The 24,232-nt window shown below is 40.8% G+C and overlaps 1 protein-coding gene across 4 annotated transcripts; it reads left to right on the forward strand.

The window, feature by feature from the left end:
- Nucleotides 1-74: 74 nt before the first annotated feature.
- TFG (trafficking from ER to golgi regulator) lies at nucleotides 75-23,647 on the forward strand. Of its 4 annotated transcripts, none has more exons than XM_038132667.1 (9): nucleotides 75-235; nucleotides 2,582-2,685; nucleotides 4,338-4,546; nucleotides 11,231-11,314; nucleotides 12,180-12,326; nucleotides 13,791-13,958; nucleotides 16,211-16,351; nucleotides 20,326-20,415; nucleotides 22,864-23,647. In XM_038132667.1, the coding sequence occupies exons 3-9, from the start codon at nucleotides 4,363-4,365 to the stop codon at nucleotides 23,223-23,225; spliced, it is 1,176 nt and encodes a 391-aa protein (XP_037988595.1). In that variant the 5' UTR covers nucleotides 75-235; nucleotides 2,582-2,685; nucleotides 4,338-4,362; the 3' UTR covers nucleotides 23,226-23,647. The 4 variants fall into 4 exon arrangements, with proteins under 4 accessions (XP_037988595.1, XP_037988688.1, XP_037988769.1 ...); XM_038132760.1 differs by having other exon boundaries at nucleotides 22,867-23,647; XM_038132841.1 differs by lacking the exon at nucleotides 13,791-13,958.
- Nucleotides 23,648-24,232: the final 585 nt, after the last annotated feature.

Genomic DNA, 24,232 nt, shown 5'->3' on the forward strand with positions numbered 1-24,232 from the left:
GCTGCGGCCTCGCTGAGGTGGCACAGCGCGCAAGGAGGAGCCACCGTGTCGGCCGGGAGGGGGCGGGGCGCCGCGCGGCGCAGCGCAGCGCGCACGCGCGCGGCTCGCGCAGGCCCGGCCTCGCTCCGGCCCCTTCTCTCTGCCCTGCCACGTACGGGCGGTGGCGGCGGCCGTGCCCGGGCTCGCGCGGGCTGGACGTGGGGGGCTGCACCGGCGGGACGGCGGAGAAGCCAGCGTAAGAGAGCCGGGGCTGCTCCCGGGAGCAGCCGCGTGTGGAAGCGGCGGGAGGAGGGAGAGAGGGGCAGCTTTGGGTTTGGGGTGAGCCGACCGCCCCCTCCTCCCGGCCCCATCGTTCTCCGGTGCCAGGGGCGACGCGGCCCCTGGCGCAAGGCCCGGGAGACCCCTCGCGTCCCCCCGGCCGCGGCTGAGGGAGGCGGAAAGCGCCCGCGGCCTCCTGGGCCCGGGGGAGCGGGAGATCCCGGGATCCGTGCCTCTGCTCGGCCGGGTGTTTCCTGGGTCACCCAGCCGCTTTCCTTTAGGAGCCACAAGAGCTACCGGCTCCTCATTGCCCGGCAGGAGTGGCTGTGATTTCTGTTCCTCTTTGGGGCGGGCCTGCCCATATGGAAACTGGAGAAAACCGAAAAGAGCTCTTTGGCGTTCTGCTCCCTCGCGTCACCCCCCCACCTGTCTTGGGAAAACTCATGGCTCTCTCTCGGGTGGCGTTTGGGAGGCACTCCTGCTTGTTCGTGTTTCTGTCTTATTCTGACGTCTAATCCTTAACCCTGTTTTGACAGAGAAAATTGCAGCAGGAGTGTCTGTCCTTCCCTTGCCTGGGCAAGGCTGTTTTTCTCTGCTGCTGCGCAAAAAGGGTAGTGAAATGTAACGTGGTCATGAGATGCTGGTTTTAGAGGGGATCCTGAAGTGACTGGCCTAGACTGGGCAATTCCTGTCCACATGCACCCCCTAGATTAGTGTATGATGTGAATGGAAAGTGAGCTGGGAGGGGAGGAAAAGTCTGTACCTGCAAAATGCGAGTGGTACACCGGGAAGGTTAGAAAGATGTCAGTGTGATTCTTATGGAAAGCAGTCTGTAGTCTAAAAGATGGAGACATAAATGTTTTTTGGTTGGCTGGTTCCTCCTCTCCCCAGGAAAGTAGACACTGATTTTGTTTAAAAGCTCATTAGTGTGCATTCTGGATGTGTTCTCTGTAGAACTCTCTTAGTGGAGTCATCCATTCAGCTTCCTCACAGTGAGGGGAAAAAGCTTTAATGCTGTGTAAATTAGCAATTTGAGTATTTCACATAGTTTTCTGTAACAGTTGGAAGCAACTGCACTGTTTAGAATCTGCGTCTTTAAATCTGGACACCTTCAAGCAGAATGGAGAACAGCTAGACCAAAAAAAGTACATTTATTCTCCTGCTACCTTTTTGTAGTCGGTGATGGACAGCAGGTTTCTGTAATGTGGGTAAATAAGGCATTACAGTAGCTCCTCTCCTTGCACAAAGAAATGAAAGATACAGTCAATCTGTTGAAAGGCCACAGGAGTTCAGCTGTGTCCCCCAAAATGTGTGTATGTTTAGGACTTAAAGAATGAGGTTCAGTTCTTACTGTTTACAGTTTCTGAGTAGCATAAATTGTAATGCTGAAGAAGCAAAACCAGTGCCCAGATCTAACGCTTAAACAAAGTGAAGGAGTAGCTAAATGAACTCTTTGGTTCCACCACTCTTAGATGCATTATCTGTATTTGTCCAGTGCAGTAAACTTACCTGGGGCTGTAGCAGATCTGGGGTGAAAGGGGTGCTATCTTCATGCCTTACTTATTTCATAAAATGTGAGCAAGGCACCAGAAAAGTAGTCTCTTCCTGTCCCCCTGCTTAGTGTGTCACAGCAGTCTCAATGTCAGGAGCAGGCACAACCCTTTTTAAAGGGGAGCATTTCGTACCCAGGATGAGGGGAGCAGCTGCCAGCCTTAGAGAACCAGAGAGTGGCTTAGTGTCTTTTCTGGGGTTTGCTTGTTCTCTGCCTTGATCCCGTATGTTCCAGTTTACTTCCAGTTGAGTTGAAAGAGGAGAGCTGGGAAGCCCAGCTTTATGTGAATAAAGGGGAACCTACTTTTTTTTCTCTGCTTGGCAGGGATTCATCTAAAAATCAGATTATGGATTTTTGAAATTGGCTGTGCGTGTGAAAGAGAGGAGTTGCCAGGAGGGTACACCCATGGGGTCAAAAGGGAGGAGCCAGGGGTGTTCCCTGTTGGACTGTTCTGTATGCTAAATCATCTCTTGATCTTAGTCCTGGAAAGGAATACATTACTGTCAGGAATTCCTACATGCCATTAGAAAATTAAAAAAATAATAATCTTCTATTACAAAATTAGAAGTCTTGTTTGAGATCTCTTTTAGATGAATGCAAATTCTACCATACTCAAAAGTGTAAATCTGATAGAAAAGCTGATTGTTTATGGATAAAGCAAGGGCTTTTGATATTGTGTATATTCACTATGATGTTCTAAAGTGAAAGATTGATGTGAATTGTGTCATTCTAGGGAAATGTGACTGTAAATATGTTTATTTTCTTATGCAGCTTACTGTTCCCTGGCATTGATAGTGCATGGCGGCTTATCCTAACTCTGTCCTGAAGTGAGGTGGGAAAATTGTCCAATAATCCAGCATCACTAAACAGACAAGGTAATGATAAATGTGTGTTTTTGGAAAGGAGACTGAAGGAAACCTGTGGGTCAATACTGTTTTATTTTTTAATGCCTAAATTAAAAAAAAATCCCAATCCCAGTTGCCTAAAACCAACTTGTGCAAAACCTTATGCTTTTAAATCTGATTTAAAGTTAATTAGGTTGGGTTGATGTGCGTGCAGTCAAGACTCCTATGTTGCAAAACCTGAATAATGCATTAGTGAGCATTACCAATACTGTAAACCTCACAGTTTCATCACAGTGCCTCAGCAGTAAGGTGGCTGTATTAATTGCTGGTCCCTTTTCCCTGCAGTTAGGCTGTATCCACCTACCTCGTCTTACGTGTGATGAGGAGAGTGAGTTTTGTTCAATAATTGCTTGTATCTTTTTGGGCTAAACAAAGGGCTTTGCCTGAAATCTTTGCTTTGTATTAAGTTAATTACCAACACCCCCAGAAATTTAATTGCAGTCTCAAGATAGCATTATACTCCCATCTTTTTAATGCAAAATATTGTCACTAAAACAGTGGAGTTAAATATATAGAGGTGCATCAAGGAATGTATTAAAGGCTGGAGCTGAGTGTCTTGTTTCTGGTAGGAGAGAATTTTCAGTGCAGTACTTAAAAAATAGACTGACTATAGCAAAATTCATTTTTCTCATAAGGCACAGTGTTATAACATCCTTAAAGGAAAAGGAAAAATAGCTGCATATCTCTGAGAGTTCTTCTTGTGCAAGAGAATGAACAATGTACTTGCCTGCATGTGGCTTCAGAAATCTTGAGTTGGATATGGGCTGCCTATGTTTTAAGATCTCCAGTAATTGTATTTCAAATGTTGAGATAACTGCTTCTTTAGTTGCTTCTCATTCCAGATCTGTTGTGTTGGCCTTGTCCAGAACAGTGAAAATAGGAGGGGACATTTGACTAACTACCTGGATCTCTTTCTGTGGTCTTTTTCCCCTCTTTTTCCTTTTTTGAGTAACTTTGCTGTAGTTTCAGATTTTTAAATGTAAAGCCTTTGTGTTTTTAAATGAGAGGTGCTTAATACAAAGTGGTAATTTTAAAATTTTCTTAACTGAAGCATTAAAGATATAACAGAAGTGTACGCTGTGTGCTGCTACGACACAAGATGACTTTGTTGCACTTCCTATTTAGTTGGAGCAGTTGTTCACCTCCTAAAATGCTGAGAGTAGCAGACTGTTCTGACCATGTGTTGAGCCCAACAAGTAACTAATGTGTGGTCTGTTGAGCTGCTTTAAAAAGTCTAAAATCTTCGTTATATATCCCAATCAGAGTTTTCAAAAATTAAAAAATTGTATATCTTCCTTTCTGGAGAGGAACCCTCAGTGATTTCTGATTATCCATGTGATAAAACCAATGTTTAGCTATGCACTTATTTGTTCAGAAAATACATGAATCAGCTTGATCCCCTTAGTAATGCTACCTTAGAGCCTGAAATCTTTGAGATGTTTGTTCTGGCAGTCTTTTCTTAAATGAAGAAAAAAAAGCCATTTATTCTTTTTCATAATGGGGCAGCATGTAAAAGTAATCGAATTAGGTGATAATGTAAAGCTTCAGAACTGTCATCAGATAGCTTAAAATAAATAACAGTTCAGTTTTCTGAAATGTTCTTAATGTTTTGCTGCTAATAGGTCTGCAGGTGATAAGGAATCCACCATGAATGGGCAGCTGGACTTAAGTGGGAAGCTGATCATCAAAGCTCAGCTTGGGGAAGACATTAGGAGAATCCCTATTCATAATGAAGATATCACCTATGATGAATTGGTGCTAATGATGCAAAGAGTTTTCAGAGGAAAACTTCTGAGCAATGATGAAGTCACAATAAAATATAAAGATGAAGGTAAGGTTTAATTACTACTGTTGAGGTTTAATTGGCTACTGTTGCTCTGATATGGTTTATCAGTGGATAGAAACTTTGACATTCACCTTTTAGAATTGTCCAGTGTCACGGGCAAATGCAAAGGATCTCTTGTGAAATTTTTTTTATCAGACAGTAGAAGCTGTGTTTCATTATCTCTTGTTATGCTGTCTTTAACAACATTTCCTCCATTTATTTCCTGAAATATTTCCTCAATTTTTCTCTCTGAAATTGTACTTTTTGCTGGTGCAAGAAGTTGATTGCAGGTTTCTCATCTGTTCATTCATTTAATCATTTTTTTTGAGTTTTCAGTGGTTTTGAAGGTGTAAAGAGAAGAAACATATATGACCTAACACAAGTTCTTATAAGACTGAAAACTTGATTTATGTGGTAGTAATTCTTGATTGTTTTTGTCCATCAGTAAAGATTACAAAAATAATTTTAACTTGAAATAACGTATTAAAAGATATCTTTCTTCTCTGGGTCCATTTGAATCTGTTGCACATTGGTTGTTCCAAGGAAAATATTGATCATTAGTGTTAAGACAAACGTAACCTTAAGGACTTCCACAGAATGAGGAGCGAATGAGGGGAGCCCTATTTGAGATGCATAGAGACAAAAAGTTGTGATTGGAGGGCTTTTCGTCTTTGAATGTCAATGGGGCATGGATTAGTTACTTAATTTGGGACGGAGGAATGATGTTCATAAAATGAAACTTGGAATGAAGTGACAAAATCCAAAGTCTCTTAAAGACTGATGATTATGCTGTTGCACAGTAAGAAGTGCCATGTTACTGTAGCATTCAGGTTCATTTCTCTTTATAGCCCTAGGAAACTTTAGTGCTGCCTATGCTGCCTAAAATGTCAACTTTTGTTCATATATCTAAGCAATAAAATTTCACTTTGAATAACTCTGAGACATTTTTTGAGGTTCGTGAAGTTCTTGAGATGCTGCTTATCAAGATTGTAAGTAGTGTGCGTCTTGAGTCTTGACCAATATTTTGGGTCTTGATCTCTAGTGAGAGGGAGCTCACTAGAGTGAATCTGTGGTTGTTTTGTTTTTCCTCTTACCACATTTTTTTCTTTCTGAAATGAGAAAGGTGAAAGGAGATGGGATGCTATTTCATTAGATTAAATCAAGTTAATTACTTTGGTATTTTTGCATTCTTACCTGTGCTTTAAGTATGGTCATTTGGGGGTTTTGGTGTATACTACTCTGTTTTATTCAAAATAAGATATATGATGGAGACAGTAATTACAGTTTCATTCTTTGGTTGTCTTTCACAGTCTGGAGACTTCCTGCTTTCACTTTTAGTTTTCTTTGCCTCACAATTGTATTTGTTTTGCATGGCCAGGCCAAAGCCAGGCAGCTCCAGGACAGACATGCTGCTGGCCAAGGCTAAATCTGTCAGACATAGTGGTAATGCCTCTGTGGTAACATATTTAAAAGGGGGGAAAAAAAGTTATGGCAAGATGTAGTTTTGGCCAGAGAAGAGAGGAGCAAGAATATGTGAGAGGAATAGCTCTGCAGACACCAAGGTCAGTGGAGAAGGAGGGGCAGGAAGTGCTCTAGGCAGCAGAGCAGAGATTCCCCTGCAGCCCATGGTGCTGACCATAGTGGGGCAGAATGTGCTCGTGGAGGTCCATGGAAGTGCAGCCTGTGGAGGAGCCTTACACCAGACCAGCTGGATGCCTGAGAAGAGGCTGTGACCCCATGGGAGGCCTGTGCTGAAGCAGGTGCCTGGCAGGACCCATGGGGAGAGGAGCCCATGCTCAAGCAAGTTTCCTGGTTGGACTTGGACCCTGTGAGAGACCCATGCTGGAGTAGGCTGTTCTTGAAGGACTGCACCCCATAGAAAAGTGACCCATGCTGGAGCAGTTCCTGGAGAACTGTTGCCAGTAGGATGCACTCACGTTGGAGAAGTTTGTGGAGGACTCTTCCATGGGAGGGACCCCAGGCTGGAGCAGAGGAAGGACTCCTCTGCCTGAGCAGCGGCAGAAACCATAACCTTCATTCCCCGTGCCTCTGCACCACTGGGGGAGGAAGAGATAGAGCTGGAAAGGAAGGAGGGGTTGAAAGGTGAATTATCCTGCTTTGATTTTGACCGGTAATAAATTCAGTTAATCTCCCCAAGTTGAGTCTGTTTGCCCATGAGGGTAATTGATTTGTGATCTCTCCCTGTTCTTATCTCATATCTTGTCTTTTGTTCTCTGTCCCGGCCACTTGTGGAGGGGAGTGATGGAGTGGCTTTGGTGGGTACCTGGCATCCAGCCAGGGTTAACCCACCACACGGAATGTACTACTGTTCCTCTGTGATTTCAGTGTGTGTTGTGCTAGCTGATCATCACTGCTGTAAACTGTCTGGTAGCTGATCATCACTATTGTAAACAAATTAATGTTCTTGCTATTAGAGGTAGTTGTAAGTGATCAAGGAAAAGGTTAACAAGGCTTCAGTTTGCGTGTCAAGTGAGAGCTGTTATATCCTTAACTTCATTTCAGCTAAGCTAAGATTCTTTTTTAAATCTATTTCAGTCATTAGATGCATTGTAATGTACACATTTTAGCTATTTCTGTTTTGTTACTTATCCCTGCAGACCTGCAGGAATGCTTGTCTGGATCTGTTATGAGGAGATACCTTAAACTGGTCTAACCATGTCCACTACTTCCATAAGCTCCGTCTGTGTCTTCTCTGAATTCATATGCACAGTCTTTCAGTGTTCAAAGAATATTTCATCTACCCCTCCATATTCCTACATTATATTTAGGTTATGTGGTGCTTTTTTTAATTACCAGAGGAAAGAAGCCTCAGGTTGAATGCTGCTTTGTGAAGTCAAGTTAATTATTCAAGCTTTCAAACACCTGAGCTAAGTAAATTGCTCTGCTAGATGTGAAACAATTTTCATGTGCTATTTAAAGTTCTTGAACACACCAAATCCAATGTCAGCTAAAAAAACTCAACCCCAAACAAACTAACGAGGACTGCCAGCGGTGAATTTGTATGAATCAAAGAGTAAAATTGCATCTTAAACGCACCAAGTTTGCTGAGTTAACTGAGTTACTGAGTTACACATGCTGAAAGGCCCTATAGAGCCAATAACAGGAACTTTACTTTTTTTTTTTAAGTTACGCTTGAAATTAAAAAAGGGTGTAATGTGAGATTGGCCTTTTTGCTCTTGTTCTTCATTACCTTGTAATAGAAGATTGTTTACTCATGCTGCATGTATTCAAGCTGCTGTGCTAGTCAGTAATCTCTCAGCCTTTGGTAAATTTACTAGAGTGAAGGAAACTACATTTTGATGTAATGTGTTTTTTTGATTGTGTAGGCTTTTGTGGTTTGTTTTTGCTTTTTCAAAAATGGACTAAATGAGAAATAAAAGGGTGGATAAGTCTAATAGATAATGAAGCTTAGTAGATGAGGAAGCAGCTGGCAGGGTGAAGGAATGAGTCAGGTTTCTGATGTCATGAAGGCTGAAATACATGATGGTGATGCAGCACTAATGCTGAAATACCTTGCAGCCCAGTGGTTAGTTTAAGGGAGTCACTAGTTTATAGAAAGAAAAGAGTTAGAATTTGCATAGCAGAGAATGTGGTACATGGGAAATTGTAGAGAGGGAAAGTGATGTCCCTTGTGAAAATGTGAAAGATAAATTCCTAAAATAACAAGATTAGAAGGGAAAATAAAGGAAAGTCTGTTTTATTTTTCAACAGAAAATAATTAACATTGTGTAATTCTATCGGTGCCATGGTAACAGGAATTAAGCTTAATTTGCATTCCTTAAGATGAAGAGTTTTTTTGCTATATCTAATACACTTAAATTGTCAGACACTTCTATGGCTTGACATATACCTTGTGAATCCTAACTTATACTCTACTGGGATAATAATTTGATGGCTGTCAATAGGAATCATAGAACTCACTTTACGCATCTAACAAGATTCTGTACTTGGTACTTCGCAGCTTTTTTTTTTTTTCTGCTAACAATATAAAATAGAAAATTTGTTAATTATTCTTAATGCCTTCAACTAAAGGTTAAAATAGGCGAGGGAGAATTAGGATGGAATGATTGCAGTTCTTTTAGGTGGCATTAATCCATGTAAGCCATGTTGATATTGATGTGCATTTCCATTTCACTGTGCAGGATAGACTGTCTAGAACTTGCATCTTTGTTCAGGCAGTGAATCTGACTGTTGACTGGTATGACAGAAGAGCATCAAAGGATGGTTTGCCAATGTTATGGATTGCTAAGAGAAGTAATTATAATTTATTGTGTTATCATGATAATAAGGAATAGAAGGGCTTTGTAGACACTGGTAGATTTTGGTATCAGCATTTAGGAAAGGTTACTGGAGAAAGTGTTGAGTTGGAGGGAGCACATACCTCATCACACCCCTCTTTACTGCCAAAGCAAAAAAAAGATCTGTTTAACTTTGATAAAGTCTGATTGTCCAAGTCCTGTTATGGATCATAATGGCAAACAGGGACACTGAGCCTCCTCTTCCTGGCACTGGTGAGGTGCAGCAGGGAGGCTGTGTGTCTGTGCTCACTTTTAACGTGTGCACTCCAGGACAAAAAGAAATTGGAAAAGCTGCAGAGGGGTCTAGCATGGTGTGGTGAGGACAGGGAGGTGCTTTGTGCAGGTGGCCTTCAGGGAGCATTGGAGGGACCTGGGCTTGTTCAGTAAGCTGAGTTTACTGTGCTGCAGAGGGGGCTAGCGCAGAACCAGTGGAAAGGGAGTTGCAATGTGAGCATTGTGACCATTGAGTGCAATGTGACCATTGAATGTGAGCAATTTTCAGTAGCACCAGATGGCAGCAGCCAGAAATTGCATTTTGAGAGGTTGAGCATGAGTTTTGGCCAGGAGGGCAGTGTGTCACTGGAACAGGTTGCCTTGTGGGGTTCGGAGCCCTTGCTTCTGGAGACCTTCCAGTCTCTACTCAAGAGAATCATGACTGATACTGCTATCAACAGATGTCTTTTGAGATTGTGAAAGTGAAAACAGGACATAAAAAAAATCTTTAGAGGCAACACTATTTCTTTCAGGAAAACTTGAAAATTATTTTATATGCCATCACTTTATTAGTGTTTATAATTTCATTTTGTTAGAAAGCACCTTCTTTGAAGACTGACAGGCACTGTGAGGTGTTACTAAGAGTACTTAAGAAAACCTTCCTTTACAGAGGTGTTACTTGTAGTCAGGGATGACAAAATTAGAATATGTAGTTCAAATTCTGAGCTGTTTTCTACTTGATATCATGTGTTTTATTACTATTCATACCAAAGCATTCATTTATTTGAAAATTTTAACCATAGCTTAGATTCAGTTTGCCCTTGTCACCAATGTGTAAGGAATTTATATACACTCAGAATTTGTAGGCAGTAGTTTATAATGGAAAACACGTTCCTGTGTCTGTCCACGGAACTCCTTGCTACAGTGTTTTGTGGAGGAGCCTGGGCAGCCTGGAGTTGACTTTGTTCCAAGATGTGTGGCATTTATCTAAACACTGTTTCTTTTCAATGTGAAACTTCACTAGATGGTGTTTCGCCTCAGTTATGACACTGCTCAGGCAGGAAGCATTCCTTTTTTTTCCTTGTGCCAGTGCATGTTTTCTGATAATGTGCTCTCGCTCTTTCCTTTGCACTGCTTAGCTTGGGTTCATTTAAGCTATGAATAACCTGTTGACCATGTTAAACACAAGAAAATCTGTCCTGCCAAAGACAATAGTCCTGTTTTAGTTGTGATTTTGTTGAGTAAGCAAAGATGTTAACATAGCTTTCCTTGACTCTACTTAAAAATCGTGAGAGACCAGACCTAGTGGGAACTTGGTATCTCTTTTGAGGATTAATACGATTAAAGGTGATCAGTGCTTTGTGCATAGCCCTTTGTATCTTAAGAAGAAATGATCCCGTCTAGTTCTAATATAGTTCCTGGGACAGATGGCAATGTGCAAATTCATTAGGATCCTCTGACATGGGACATGGAAGAAATCCATGCCTAAGAGTTGTGACTTTGTGTAAAATTCCTGTTTTTCTCCTGAGAGAAGGTTTCTTCTAACTGTTTTGATGTCTTCATACTTATTTGTGTGTTAAAGCAGAGAGAGATCTTTACTGTTCACTTCTACACGTGAACTTTGTCTTTCAGCAAGGTAATGATAATAATCTTGCAACTCAAGTTCTGAATATATACCTGAGGAAGTGTTCTAGACATTTGAAATTTTATTTTGGTTTATAAAAATAGAAATGGGTTTGGCTTGTGCCATTTATCTGACTCTTGTCTGTTCATGAACAGCACAGTTCTGGAGCCACTTGGCGTAGGCATTTCACTTTTAACTGGTAGCATCATTCTCCCTGGTGTTGGACTTCATGAACTCTTAACTCTAATATTTCACCCTGTATGTAAACATAAAATAAAGCTGAACTAGATGGAATATCAAAGGGCTAATGTCAGAAGACTCCCTTTCGGAGCCATTCACACTTCTGTCTTGCCTTCTGTGCACAATTTCTCTGCACACTGATTCTTGCACTAAAATAATAAACATTTTTTTCTAGTGAATTCACAATCAAATAGGAAGGTTATTTTTGAGTAGTGAAGGAACACTTCTGTCCTGATGTGAGGCTCAATAGTCATAGGCTGTGATTTTAATGTAACTTTTTCTTGTTCTTTTCAGATGGAGATCTTATAACAATTTTTGATAGCTCAGATCTCTCCTTTGCAATTCAGTGCAGTAGGATACTTAAGTTGACATTGTTTGGTAAGTATAGAAGACTGTATTTTTCTATTTCTTTTAAATAACATTTATTAAAATTCAGGCAGTGGACTTCACTGAGAGGTACAAAATACTTTAATTTGTCACCTCAGAAGGTGAAGAAAATGCAATCAGTAAGTTGGTACTGCTGAGTTAATACATAATACCTGTCTTCTCTTGATGTTTTTCATGAGATTTCCAAACTTAATGGAAATGGAAACTGCTGCTTTTTTACACTTGCTCAAAGTGTAAAAAGCATTAAAGTATTTGGCATGTGTGCATATACATGTGATCAGCGGGTCGTCTTTCTTCTTCAGTGCTCCTTTCCATGTTCTGTTCCACTCTAGCATTTGTGGGGTTCTCTTCACAGGTTCATGACAATTCGAAGCTGACACTTACCTCGCAGTGGTGCACTGCTCCAAACTAGTGTTAGTTGCTTGGAGTTTAATAGATGTTAACGTTTATCCTTTAGCCTTTGTGTAAAAGTTCTGTATTTTCAACCTAGCATAGGTAACTTAGCATGTAGTTCCAAGCCTTTAACTTGGACACTGACCTTTTTTATGAATTGCAGCAGTGTTGTGTTAGTTCTAAAGGGACACTTTCCAGAACCACTGCATCATTCAGGATATATTCAGGGAAATGAGTAAACAATGCAGACACACACTGTGGACTTCGATACTTTCTAGCATTTGCTGAACTGAGATTATATTAAAGGAACAGTGAGCTCTAGCAGTCTGTGTGGACTAAACTTTGTCACTTTAAACTCAGCAAAGGATGATGATGCTACAAGCAAAAAGTTGGAATTTTTTTGGTCATCTATGTTAACTGGATGTTACTACAGTCTTAAGTTTATCTAATTGCTGTTTTACAGTGAATGGACAACCAAGACCCTTAGAATCTAACCAGGTGAAGTACCTGCGCCGAGAGCTGATAGAACTTCGCAATAAAGTCAATCGTTTATTGGACTGCTTAGAACCGCCAGCGGAACCAGGGCTTTCCACTAATCTGCCTGAGAGTGGTAGGCAGCCTGGCAAAGAGTTGTTTGCTTTGATTTGCAGAGTGGTGTGCTGTTTAACAAAGTGAAACATGGATCATTTTTAATTGTTGATTGATGGCCCAGAACCTAATTTTTAATGCTTTGGTTATTTCAGAGACAGAATTTTTGTTCGATGTTTCTGGAGTAAAGCCCTGAACTAACTTAAAAAAGAAACTTCAGAATCCCAGGTTTTATTGCAATGTATGAAAACACTGTAACTAACACCTGTGAGCTCCCAGCAATGTCTTTTGAGGGCTTTTAGCCAAATTAATAGTTTGTTGTTGCTGAAGAGTTCTTGCTCACAGTTGAGTAGTCCCTCTGCTTACTTTGGGCTAGCTCTGGTGCTTATCTTGTGTTGCTAAGCAAGTTTGATTCACTAAAACAGTAAGAAGTGAATTCAGCAAAAATTATATCCACTTTTTTTGCCAGGTTAGGAAATTGAATCCACACATTTTGCGCTCAGACCAGCATCAGAGCTGTCTCAGGGTAAGCAGCACAAGGGTGCAGGTAGGGGTGGGAAAGGATTTTTGCGGGAGGGCAAAATGGGAAAGAAAGTCTTATTCTCACAGTTTTGAGGTATTGATCTCCTAGTTTAAGGCGGTTGCACTGCAAATATTGTATCTCTGTGTGCTTAACTACAGAGTTTCTGGACACAGAAAATAATGACACAAAGTCATGAAGTACAGTGCTCTGAGTAAAGAGGTGAACCAAGAACATCAGCCTGCCTTTTAGGAAATGTTGATTTTGTATTTGCACTTTCAAATTTTACTGCTTTTGTTGCTTAAAAAAATCCCAGCCCTGTTCCTACAATACATGCAATTAGTAATTTCAGTGGAATACCATGGATTCTGGTTACAAACTATTTGGAAGGAAGGAGGTTGGAGTGATGATCTAAATGTTAACAAAACTAGCCAGTCTGTATCTATCTGTAGTTGTTTGCTTCTGATAGAAAATGTATCACTGTTAGGTAAGGCATTTCTGAGCAATTCAGCTACCTGTATAGTTGGAAAGATCTCAACTTCACCTGTCAGCTTAGGAAAAATTAGTGGAGAAAGGCAGAGTGCAAACCAGAAACTGCAGATGATAAAACACCATAATAAGTTGGAACTGTGCTGTATGTTTTCCTAATTTTGGATTCTTTGTGGCCAATTCATTTGTTTGAAGCAGGAGCTTTTGCCTTTGAATTTCAGAACTCATGATATATGATATTGATAGTCCACAGTATTAGTGTATCTTTAAGTAACTGTGAAAGAAACCTGAGCTTTGTGATCCATCCCAGTTTCACATACATCAGTGATTCTTCACTGCTATCCTAACATGCACATTTCAATAGTTGAATTTATCGAGCTCCCCAGCTGTGTGATGTTGCGATTGCTGCAGTGCAATGTGTGTGTGTGCTGGTGTTTCAGTTCTGGAGAGCTGGTAACCGGGCGTTTTGCTTTGTAGATGCTGTAGATGGTAGGGATGAAAAGCCTGCTGCTGCTGACGCTAATGTTAAGCCATCCACTCAAGTTATAGCAGCGAGCATGTCTGCATTCGATCCGCTAAAGAACCAGGATGAAATCAGCAAGAATGTCATGTCAGCCTTTGGCTTGACAGATGATCAGGTGTCAGGTAAGGATGTGGCTGGTGAAAAGGAAAGCTAAACCTGTTCATAATCAATTGCTCCAGTTTTGATTCATAACAAAGCATTTGTACGTTGGATGTATTAAGCTGTGTTCTGTGTTCACTATGTCTTTTCAGAGTTCTAAAACTTGCTATGTTAAGGTGTTGTATCTGTGTGCTAACTTTTGTATACAAAGTATTGAAATGCTGCTGTTGATTTAAGCCTTGTGTTTTAGCTTGGAGTACAAAATGGCTTCATTTTTAAAAAATTTGAATTATTTAAAGGTGTTGTGTGGACTAACTTAATGGGTATCTGCCAGTGATAGAACTCACTGCTCTGCTTTAAGGTTTGATCTTGCAGTTCATGTTCTTGGCTTGTGCTTCTGCTGTTTGGGTCATTCAGAATGTGTTGTATGATCCCCCCTTTTCTCTGTTTCATTTTAGAAGTAAATAGAATCAACATTTTCACTGCTAACAGAAAGGAATAACATGCTTGTCTGAATTGTATTTATTTTTGAAGAGCTGAAGGACTGCTGGCACTAGTAATAGAATGCTCAGCATATGAAAACTGACTATACTAAATTGAATGCTGTCAACTTAAGACAGTATAACTGAAGCTAGAAAAGCAATGTAGAATGTGATAAAGGAGTGTGATGCAAAACTTAGGGAGGTGATTTTGCACAGACCCTGTGCAGGCCTGGTTTAATGGTTCATTGAAACATGAGAATGGAACTGCTGTTAGCTAACAGGATTTGCTGTGTACTCTCATCTCTAGAGCAAGTGAGTTTATATGATGTGTGAAGTAATGATACAGATGAGCAAACCAGTAGGAACTGGAGGTCGTTCCTCCAGGATGTCTGCCATGGCAAAAGTGTGGAGTAAAAGTAATAGATCTGCACTGTGTGATTGTGGCTGTGTAGCATCTAAAGTTGTACCCACAGACAGTGGTTGACTTCAATATGAAGTACAGGTCTGTGGACCAGGCCTCTTGTGTGATCCCTTCCGCCATGGCACATTTTGGGTATTTTCACAGCATGGTTTTTTCACAAACCAGATGGTACGTGAAAACTTGCAGCGGACTATCTAAACAAGTAAGCAATAGCAAGTGAAGCACAACTGGCAGAAAATTTGAGATAATTTTTGAATGAGTGGTTTTGATCAGTGATATATTTCAATATTTGTGTCTTCATAATTCTTCTGAGAGAGTGAAATTACTTGACTGTTCTTTGAATGTGCAAAGAACTCTGCAGAGGACCATTTAAGCAGGGTATAAGAAATCCCATTTCTAAAGCTGTAATCTGCAGTTATGTATACAAATGCCAATCAAGTAGTAGGCAGATTTAATTAACTTTCCCCTAATAAGGTTAACATGAAAACACAGACTTATTTATGTTGTGTAAATATAACTGTCTTAAAATTGCAGATGTATTGGCAGCAGTTCTTGTGCTTAACTTAAAGCGTGTATTAGAAAGTAGTGTCTCATAGTATTCATACAGTTGGAAAGGTCCAGGTTTAAGCTCCCTTGTTTCTAACAAAATATTTTGCATTAAATTGTAGTATGTTATATTTGTGCACATGTGTGTTTCAGAAATTTTTACTAATGTAGAGAAAATCCGAATTCCCAGTTTCCATGCTGTCTTTGGGTGTCAGCTGGAATATTTTCAGAATTAGCAGAGCAGACAATTGCTTTTACACTAAAGCCTGCCATATCCTCTCTGGGAGTGTGATTTTAACCCCTCTTTGGAGGTTTTCTGTTCATGTGCTATTTGAATATCAGTAAAACACTTTGTGGCCTGGTCCATGTGTTTCACAATAAGACACTAATCCATTTGGATAGTTCCATGCAACCTTTTACCTTTCCTCCAGATAAGAAAAAATAGGTAAGTGCATGTTTTGTCCAAATATGGCTGCTCCTCAGTGTGTGTGTGTGCAAGGTTAACACTTGAAGCTGTTGAAAAAAATACGCTATCATGAAGGGTTTTGTCTCACAGATTAGTCAGGTTCCTCAGTAGAATGAAATCTGAGTGACCTAGAGATAAGTGCAAAATTCTGCCCCCTCTGCCTGCCCCACCCCAGTTTTTTTAAATGAAAGTTTAGGTGTGCAAATATACACTTAGTTTTAGCTTGGGTATGACACACATGTAAATCTGAAGGGGAAAAATGTTTAAAAAAATATTGCAAGGGAAGGATCTTGTATTAAAATTTTTTGATTCCAACTTGGTGATCATTTCATATACTGTATTTTGTTCTTGCTCCTCTAGGACCACCCAGTGCCCCTGCAGAGGAGCGATCAGGAACGCCGGACAGCATTGCTTCCTCCTCTTCTGCAGCCCATCCCCCTGGGGTCCAAGCACAGCAGCCACCCTACCCCAGCACACAGCCACAGACGGGGCAGGTGGAAGGTAAGCAGGGTGCTTTTCTACAGTCCAGGATGTGAAGGATGTTGTCTGATTCTGCCTTGAATTAGCAGACCTGAAGTGGATACCAAACTGCAAATCGATGCGTGCCCCTAGGCAGAACACCTTTTGTCCTTGCTGCCCATGTTGGTCCATACAGAAACAGCAGGTGGAGCAGTGGCTCTGTTTGAAAGGACGGGTGGTGTAACTCGAGAGAATTTTCATGGTACTGTTTTCTGCTTGCATCTGTGCTCTTGTGCTTGCACTGTGTGTTGTGTCAAGCTTTCACTCAGCCAACAGTTTGTGGACTTGTCTACTTTGTATTAAAACTGTTGTTCACTCACCATTTTTATCTAATAGACTGGAGGTAGTATTTCATTGCTTCCTTTTTGTGTATGGCTCTGTGCTAGTCAAGTTAAACCCTGTAACGATCTTAAATGCAATGCATGGTAGTTCCTTATAACTCCTGAGAGCTCAGCTGGCTCTCCTTTAAAGTTAATGTCTTAACTCTGGTATTCAGATTTGTTTGCACTATGCCCTTAAAAAAGTGATTTAACTTCTCAAAATGTATGTATTCTGAGGTTTCCTACATTTGGGCATCATTCCTTCTGGTGCTGTTTCCTAAGTGTGCTGAGCCTTCAGACCTTCACACTTCTGGATTAAACTGTCTGTGAAATAATCTGCTTTGTTACTTCTTCCTCCATATGAAGAATTATAAAATTGTTTCTGTGCTGGTTTAGGTGCAAGTGAGAGCCCCCTGATGCTTGCTTTACTGATGCTCAGACAAGTGTGAGATAGTGATCACAGTATCCATAGTCACTTGGATTGTCTTGCCTGAAGGGAAAAAGTACTATTTTGATCGAGCACAGCATTTGAACAGCTGGTACTTACATATAATATTTAAAGAGGTATGAATACTGCTGGTTGAAGTGGAGCTTATGAAACATTTCTTTTGCTGCCTTTTCTTGCTTATTAGTGAAGTGTTAAAACATAGCAAGAGACATCTTTGTAGCTTAAAGATAGAGCAGTTTGGTGTTTATACATGAAAGTTACTTTTGCAAAAAGGGGCTCCAGGTTCTTCTGCTGGCAGCCAAATGTTCGGAAACCATATTCTCAGCTACTGAACTTGGATTTTATGAGTTAATTTTTTTTACTTTAGTAATACAGTAATTTAGTAATTTAGTAATACAGTAAGGTAAGAAGTTTTAAGTGTTGCTGTTAATCTGGAACTGAAACAAAGAAGTGAAGCACTTAAAAGCACTAGCAACACTAGCTTGGAATCCTGTATGGCTACTAACACCAGGGAAAGGAAAAAGTATTTGTTTCAGTAAAACTCATCTTACTTGGGGAGATGATGTTATCTAGGCTCATGTATCAGAATAGATGTAGTGATTTTTCTAAACTTGGGTCAAGGAAAGTATAGTAGCAACAAGTAGTAATTATAAAGAGTTTGATCTGTAGTTTTACGTAGGTTTTGTTATTGCTACTGCAATCTTTTAAGTATTGATTGTATTTTCTTCACTCTGGTTCAGTCTTTGGGAAGAGATCAGAAGTAACTTTTGTCTTTGTTCATTAGAAATTAGAAGTACATTGCTAATGCTGTGCATGGTATGTATTTGGTAAACAGCAGTCTCTCACCAAAGCTGGGTAATGTAAGTGCAATTATCAACTTTATTCCAAAGTGTTCAAAGACTTTCCTTTGAAACATGGTGTAGTTTTCTATACTTCACTGAGATTTGATAGCACCTCAGTCCAGTGGTAATTTGGAGACTTGTGCTGTCCCCACAGAGTCATAACCCAGCCAGAACTTCAGATAGGTTTTGATTGTAAGGTTTTCAACAGGGTGGACTCACAAAAATGGTGCTGCTGGTGAACAGCAGGTTCTGTTAGAAACTGGTTTTGAAACTAGTTTGAAATTATTAGTTCACTTCATAAAAACCCCAAAACTCCCTAAGCTCTGCTTCCCCCACACACTTTCCCAGTATGTTGAAGATATAAGTAAACTAGTGATGCCAGTCATGTGACAGCCATTCTGGTGTATCAGGGTTTATTTATTAATGGCTTTCTCTGCCAGTAAATGCTGTGATGATTATGATTGGTTATTAGGTTGTTACGTGTGAATATCAAGCCACCTCACTTCTGATGTGAGGTGCTGATACTACTGAAGGGCTGCCTCCCTTGAGAAGTTTTCAGCATTCACTAATTTGAATTAAATCGATCCAGCAAAGATGTTCTAGTACAGTGCTGTCTTGTGGCCTCTGCTTTTCTATCACTAAATTCAGTCCTGAGCACACACAAGAAGCAATTATATACAGATGTGGATGCTTTTTTAGTCTTTGCTGAAATACATGTGAAATCTCAGTCCCATAAGCACTTCATGATCTTTTAGGGAAAAGAATGTTATGTGAATGTATATAAATGGTCTGTATTCTGAATCAGACTAAAAGTCTTTTTCAGTGCATGGGAGCAATGGTAAATGCTGGCAGACCTTTCATTGCAATAAGCACTGCTAAGTACAAAACCAGACATCAATGCTGTAGCTCATCTAGTTTTCAGAATAAAAATCCAGGGAAAGAAAAGACTCTTATGTCTGAGGACCCAGAGTATCCCTGCCTGTATTCGTAGCTGTAAATTAAGAATGTTTTCTTAAATGACTGCAACACTCTCTGTTCCTCACTAACACCTCAGCCCTGGAGAAGACAGCAAGCCTTCTCAGAAACCTTTGGTAAAACTTCATGCTGTTTCTTTGCTAACCCTTTACCTGGGATTTCCAGCAGGTGCCAGTGTGGTCTCTCTGTTAGCCTGTAGGGAACTATCCCAAGATAGGCAGCCTGCTGGTTATTCTCCCAGAACTTCCCTATGTCAAATAAGCTTCAGAGAGAGAACTTTCTGAGTTTCTAATTCGTGATTATCAAGCTAACAGGCTTAAATTCTCTTCAAGCTTTGTGTTTTGCACTCTCATCATCCCACAATAATTGCACACCAAATAATATTTTAAGTGAGTGCATCAGTATAAAGTATTCTAAACACCTTAGTGTGAATATAAAATACTGTTACTTTCAGCTGCAAGTAATACAGATAAAATAAGAAATAAGGAGTTACTTTAAATCAGTGTGGACAGGGGTCTGTCTGGGAGAACCTGGAGCTGAGTCGAGTTGCTTTTGTCTCAGTGCTGCTCCGAACATAGAGTTTACGGTCTATTTATACAGTCTGCTGATCTCTGCAGAATGAATAATAGTACAGTAACACTTCATAATAGTAAAGTTTCCATGTCTGCTTCAGTTCAGCTAAGCTTTAGTTTTGGCCGATAATTGGTTTTGTTCTTTGACTGTGACTTTCTAGATTGAAAAACAGCAGAAGCATAAAGCCTTAACAAGACCCATAGGTTGTGTAAACAAATATTCTGCCTCTTCTGGCCAAGAAATTGAAAACAGTGAATGTAGGAAAAATAAGCATTGACTTGGACTAGGAAGCTTAAGAATATATGGTTTTATTTTTGCTTCGGGTGTATACTGCTGGGTCTCTTAAGAAAGCTTGGCAATGCTAAGAGGTGGATGTCTTATCTGGAAAATGTGGTCAGCATAAATAATGTACCACTTGCTTACAGTACTTGTTGCAGAAATGGTCTTAAAAAGCTAATCTAAACAGACAATCTGAGGACATGTTTAACTTTTGAAGTACTTTAATTTACAGTGTAAGTTCTGGAGCAGTTATGAAGATGTTTAAAGATTCTGTCTGTTACCCACCAGAGTAGTGCTAGCTAAGGTGCGTAGATTCTGTCAGCCTCTGAAAATGTGCAATAGTAAGCCTCATGTAACTCTTTAGATAAACTTCGTTTAGTCAGAACACCATGTTTCAGAAACTAAAATCTATCCTTTGATGTCACTGGGTTTGTTTCTGTGATGTGTAACTGTCAGGGTATCGTTCACTGTAATGCACCAGGATACTGGGCTTCAACGAAATGCATTTTTAATCCCTAGGTCAGATGTATCAGCAGTACCAGCAGCCTAGTTACCCTGGTCAGCAGCCACAGGCTCAGCCACAGCAGCAGTACGGCGTGCAGTACCCAGGTAAGCAGCTCTGCAACAGCAGCTCAGCTGCAGGACCTCTCCTGCAGTGCCCGACCCTGTCAAGCTTCAGTTCCAGACCCTGTGGGGCAGGTCAGGGTGCTGAGCTGCCCAGGTGCCTGTGTTCCTTATGGGAACTGGCACAATTCAGAAATTGCCAGGAAGAGAGCACTGTAGCTGTTTATGTTGTTAATATATAGTCAAAGTTCTGTCCTACTTGATTGTGACCAAAGGCAGACCTTGTTACTAATCAGCAGAATGCCTTCTTAGAAAGGCAGGCAAAATGAATCACCTGAAGGGTGAGCAGCCTTCAGGATTATATTCTGCAGTCATGGGATTCTGGCAAGTAAGTGACTAAACATCCCAATTTAGCTTCCTTAAATATCAAAGGTGTCTAAAGATGGCCCCTATTTCTTGCGTCTAGAATGATCTTCGTGTCCAAAATTTACTGGTGCAAACACTTTAGTTGTCATTCAGTAAATCCTTGGCTAATAGACATACTGTAAATTCCAGAGAAACTTTCAAGTGATAGTTTTTCTTTTTTAGTTTTTGATTTCGCTGAAACCTTAAATAAAGGTGCCAGTAGACTTTCAGCAGAAGAGTATTTTAGTGCACTAGAGGTTTATGTGCAGTGAAATATGAAAAGCTGGCTTTGGTGTATACCCAAAATAAACCTGACCTCAGAACTTTTGAGTTCCTTTAGGAGCAGCTGGTATCTAGGAATGCATATATATGCTAGGAATGATAATCCAGATGAGGTTTAGGGATGAAACTGTAAGAGTAGATTCTGTTAACAAATAGCATTTTGCTTAATAATTTTAGAAAATGATACAAAGCATTTATCATTCCTTGTTTTAAAAAATCCTCCTTAAACTAAACAAAGGACTCCCATTAAGTGACTCAGAGCCAGTGTGACCTTTTCTTGGTGCACAGTGGGAGTGCATCACTTTTTATAAAGATGAGAAGATTTGCAGAGCTCACGAAGAAATTTCATGCTTAGCATGGATAAGAACCCTAGAATACTTGGACTAAAAGTCTGTGCCTCAGACCTTGTTCCTGTGCACTGTGTGAGAGCTCGTTGGTTTGAGTATCTAAATGGTACCTTGTTCTCTGCAGATTTCCTCCCTCCCGCACATTTGTAATTAGAATACAGAGACACATGTACTGAGGTATAATTTCAGAAGTAGCAAGCCTGTTGGAAGTAGAAGGGTCTGTCTGACACTCTAGGCTTAAAAACTGAGTGGGGAAACAAAGGAATTCCAATCTGCTTTCTAGACAAATCCTACCATCATCTAATCCATTATTTTATTGATGTTCCTGTGAAAACTGTAGTGCAGTGTTGAGTTCTGCTGCCCAACATCATTGTCAAGTATGAATGAAATGCAACCAGAAACTTACTAGGCACCTGTTTGTCATAACTTAGTTCACAATTAATCTTCAGAAACAGGGTTTGCTTTGAGGACTTCCTGACAGCAGCCTTTGGAGATGTTGAGTCATAGGATCTTTTTGTTTGTTTGCTTTAGTTCTCATGAGTATTGTCTCCTTTCAAACCCATGTCTCCCCAAGAGCAGGATACCTTCCCACTCTTGTAGATCTACTAGGCAACAGTGGCTATTTATACATGGGTGTAAAAATGGACCCTTCAGAGGTTTGTCTCATGAGTAAATTTTGATCCCAGTTTAAAGGTGAGTTTACTGCAGTGCATTCTTCCTTTACTCTTTCCATTTAGGGCTGTGCACTTTTAATAATTTGTGTGTCTGGTGTTTAATGCTGACAGGATTCCAGTCACTGGAGAGGTTTCATTGCAAGTAGCTGCAGGTGTGTTTCATGATGGATAAAAGTAGCTATTTCTTCATGAAAGGACTTTGTTCCATTTTAAAATTTCTGAGAAGAATAAGTCCCTTTGGAAGCTAGTGTTATGCGGAAAAATCAAATTTGGGACATGTGTAAATGGAAGTTTTGTGCTAAAGTGTTCTGTTCTACATAACCTTTTCATATTTAACGCTAAAGAACTGAAAACACCTATGATTTCACCAATGATTTTTTTTAAATATAAAACCCTGAGAGTATTGTCAAGACAGTTTAATTTGGAGGTTTTATTTGGGAAAAGGGTTGAATTTTGCCTCATTTGCCAATGAAGACTTTATTTTTTCTCTGTGATATTAAGGAAAATACTACTTGCCTTTTTTTTTTTATTTCTTGTCAGTCACAGGAAAACTGTTTTATAGTAACTGTTGTCAGTGTGCTGTGCTGCCACGGTGTTCACCAAAACCCCAGCCGTGCGCTTATGTGAAAGGCAGGAAAACTCGCAGTTCACGCTTGGTTTGCCTTTTCTGTGCTTCCTGCATCGTTTTGCGTTTGTCGCTGTGAACGTTAGGAACAAAAGGCCTTTCTGCAGCCACCCAGGGCTCCTTAGTGTCTCTCACCCCACCGTGCTCTCTGCTTTTCCAGCAGGCTACAGCCAGCAGCAGCCCCCGTCGCAGCAAGCCCAGCAGTTCCCGGCCTACAGCCAGGCGGCTGCCCCGGCCCCGGCCGCCGCCTTCCCGGGGCAGGCGCAGCAGCTGCCGGCGCAGCAGCCGCCGCAGTACCCAGCGGGCAGCTTTCCCCCGCAGCCCTACACCACGCAGGCCTCCCAGCCCGCCGCCTATAGCGGTTCCCAGGCGGCCCCGGGCACTTTTCAGCCGCGGCCTGGCTTCACCCCCCCGCCCGGCAGCACCATGACCCCTCCGCCCAGCGGGCCCAACCCCTACGCCCGCAGCCGTCCCCCTTTCGGGCCGCAGGGTTACACCCAGCCCGGGCCCGGCTACCGCTAAGGAGGTGCCCCGAAGACAGCGATTGACACGTGCGATTCCATCCCGACAGACTCCAGAATTTTTAATTGAGATTCCAAAACTGTAATGAGGCAAAACTGTAGCTGTTAATTAAATTCTGCTGGGGGGAGGGAAATTACCAAATCTTTCCTGCTTCGAATTGTATTCGCTTCCTAGTTTAATTTGGGGCTGGGTGGTTTTTGGAAAACACTACTTAAATGTCTGTAAAGTGATTGACATTCTAGCTTGCCTTGTCTGAAGGATATGAAGATACTAGTTGGAAGTTTAGCCCACTTATCAGGCTTGTTTTTACTAATACCATGATGTACTAAATTAGATTCATTCTGGAGGTCAAACTAGATATGATGTATTATAAATTGTAATGTTCACATGGAAAAACTAATAAAAACCCTAAATCTATTAAATGCCTGATCTTGATTTTAGAAGTTAGGTAATACTGAACAAGACAACTGTGCCAAGACCAGTGTGCATGCTGGGTGCAAAGACTTTGTGGTGAAGAGCAGCGGTGCTGGGGTTTGTAGGAGGAGAGGCAGATTTCTGTGTGTGTAAATGGAGAGGTTTCTGCTGGAACTGCAGATGGCTTTCACAGAGGTTTCACAGTAGGGGGTGGTTTTGTACTGTCTGCTGTCAAAGTGACTCTTTTACCAAATGGTTAGAAACCAATCCATAAAATCTTAAAGCCTCTTATCAATTTGCTTTAACAAGGTGTGGGAGAGAATTCATTTATTACTTGAAAATTTATACCAAATGGATAACTTTAAAAAAGAGGTCTTAAAAAAAACCTCAACTTTCCACAGGTTCTTTGCCACCCAGAAGAAGTTGGGAGTGCAATCCTAATGACTCAATTTTGAGCCAAGAAAAAGCAGATCAAGGGCTGTAATGGAGTTAATAGACCACATTACAGCAGAGGACAAAACATTCTCCCAGTTAATATTTTCCATTTTGCAGATTCTAGGAATATGTAAAACTAAGCGGAGAATAAAAAAATG

This window comes from Motacilla alba, chromosome 1 (genome assembly GCF_015832195.1).
Source record: "Motacilla alba alba isolate MOTALB_02 chromosome 1, Motacilla_alba_V1.0_pri, whole genome shotgun sequence".
In the NCBI taxonomy this organism is placed as follows: domain Eukaryota; kingdom Metazoa; phylum Chordata; class Aves; order Passeriformes; family Motacillidae; genus Motacilla; species Motacilla alba.

Excerpts from the sequence above, each read along its gene's own strand:
- TFG (XM_038132667.1), top strand. The coding sequence starts at position 4,363 with ATGAATGGGCAGCTGGACTTAAGTGGGAAGCTGATCATCAAAGCTCAG. Across the intron at positions 4,547-11,230 it reads AATAAAATATAAAGATGAAG|ATGGAGATCTTATAACAATT; the intron begins GTAAGGTTTAAT and ends TGTTCTTTTCAG. Across the intron at positions 11,315-12,179 it reads ACTTAAGTTGACATTGTTTG|TGAATGGACAACCAAGACCC; the intron begins GTAAGTATAGAA and ends GCTGTTTTACAG.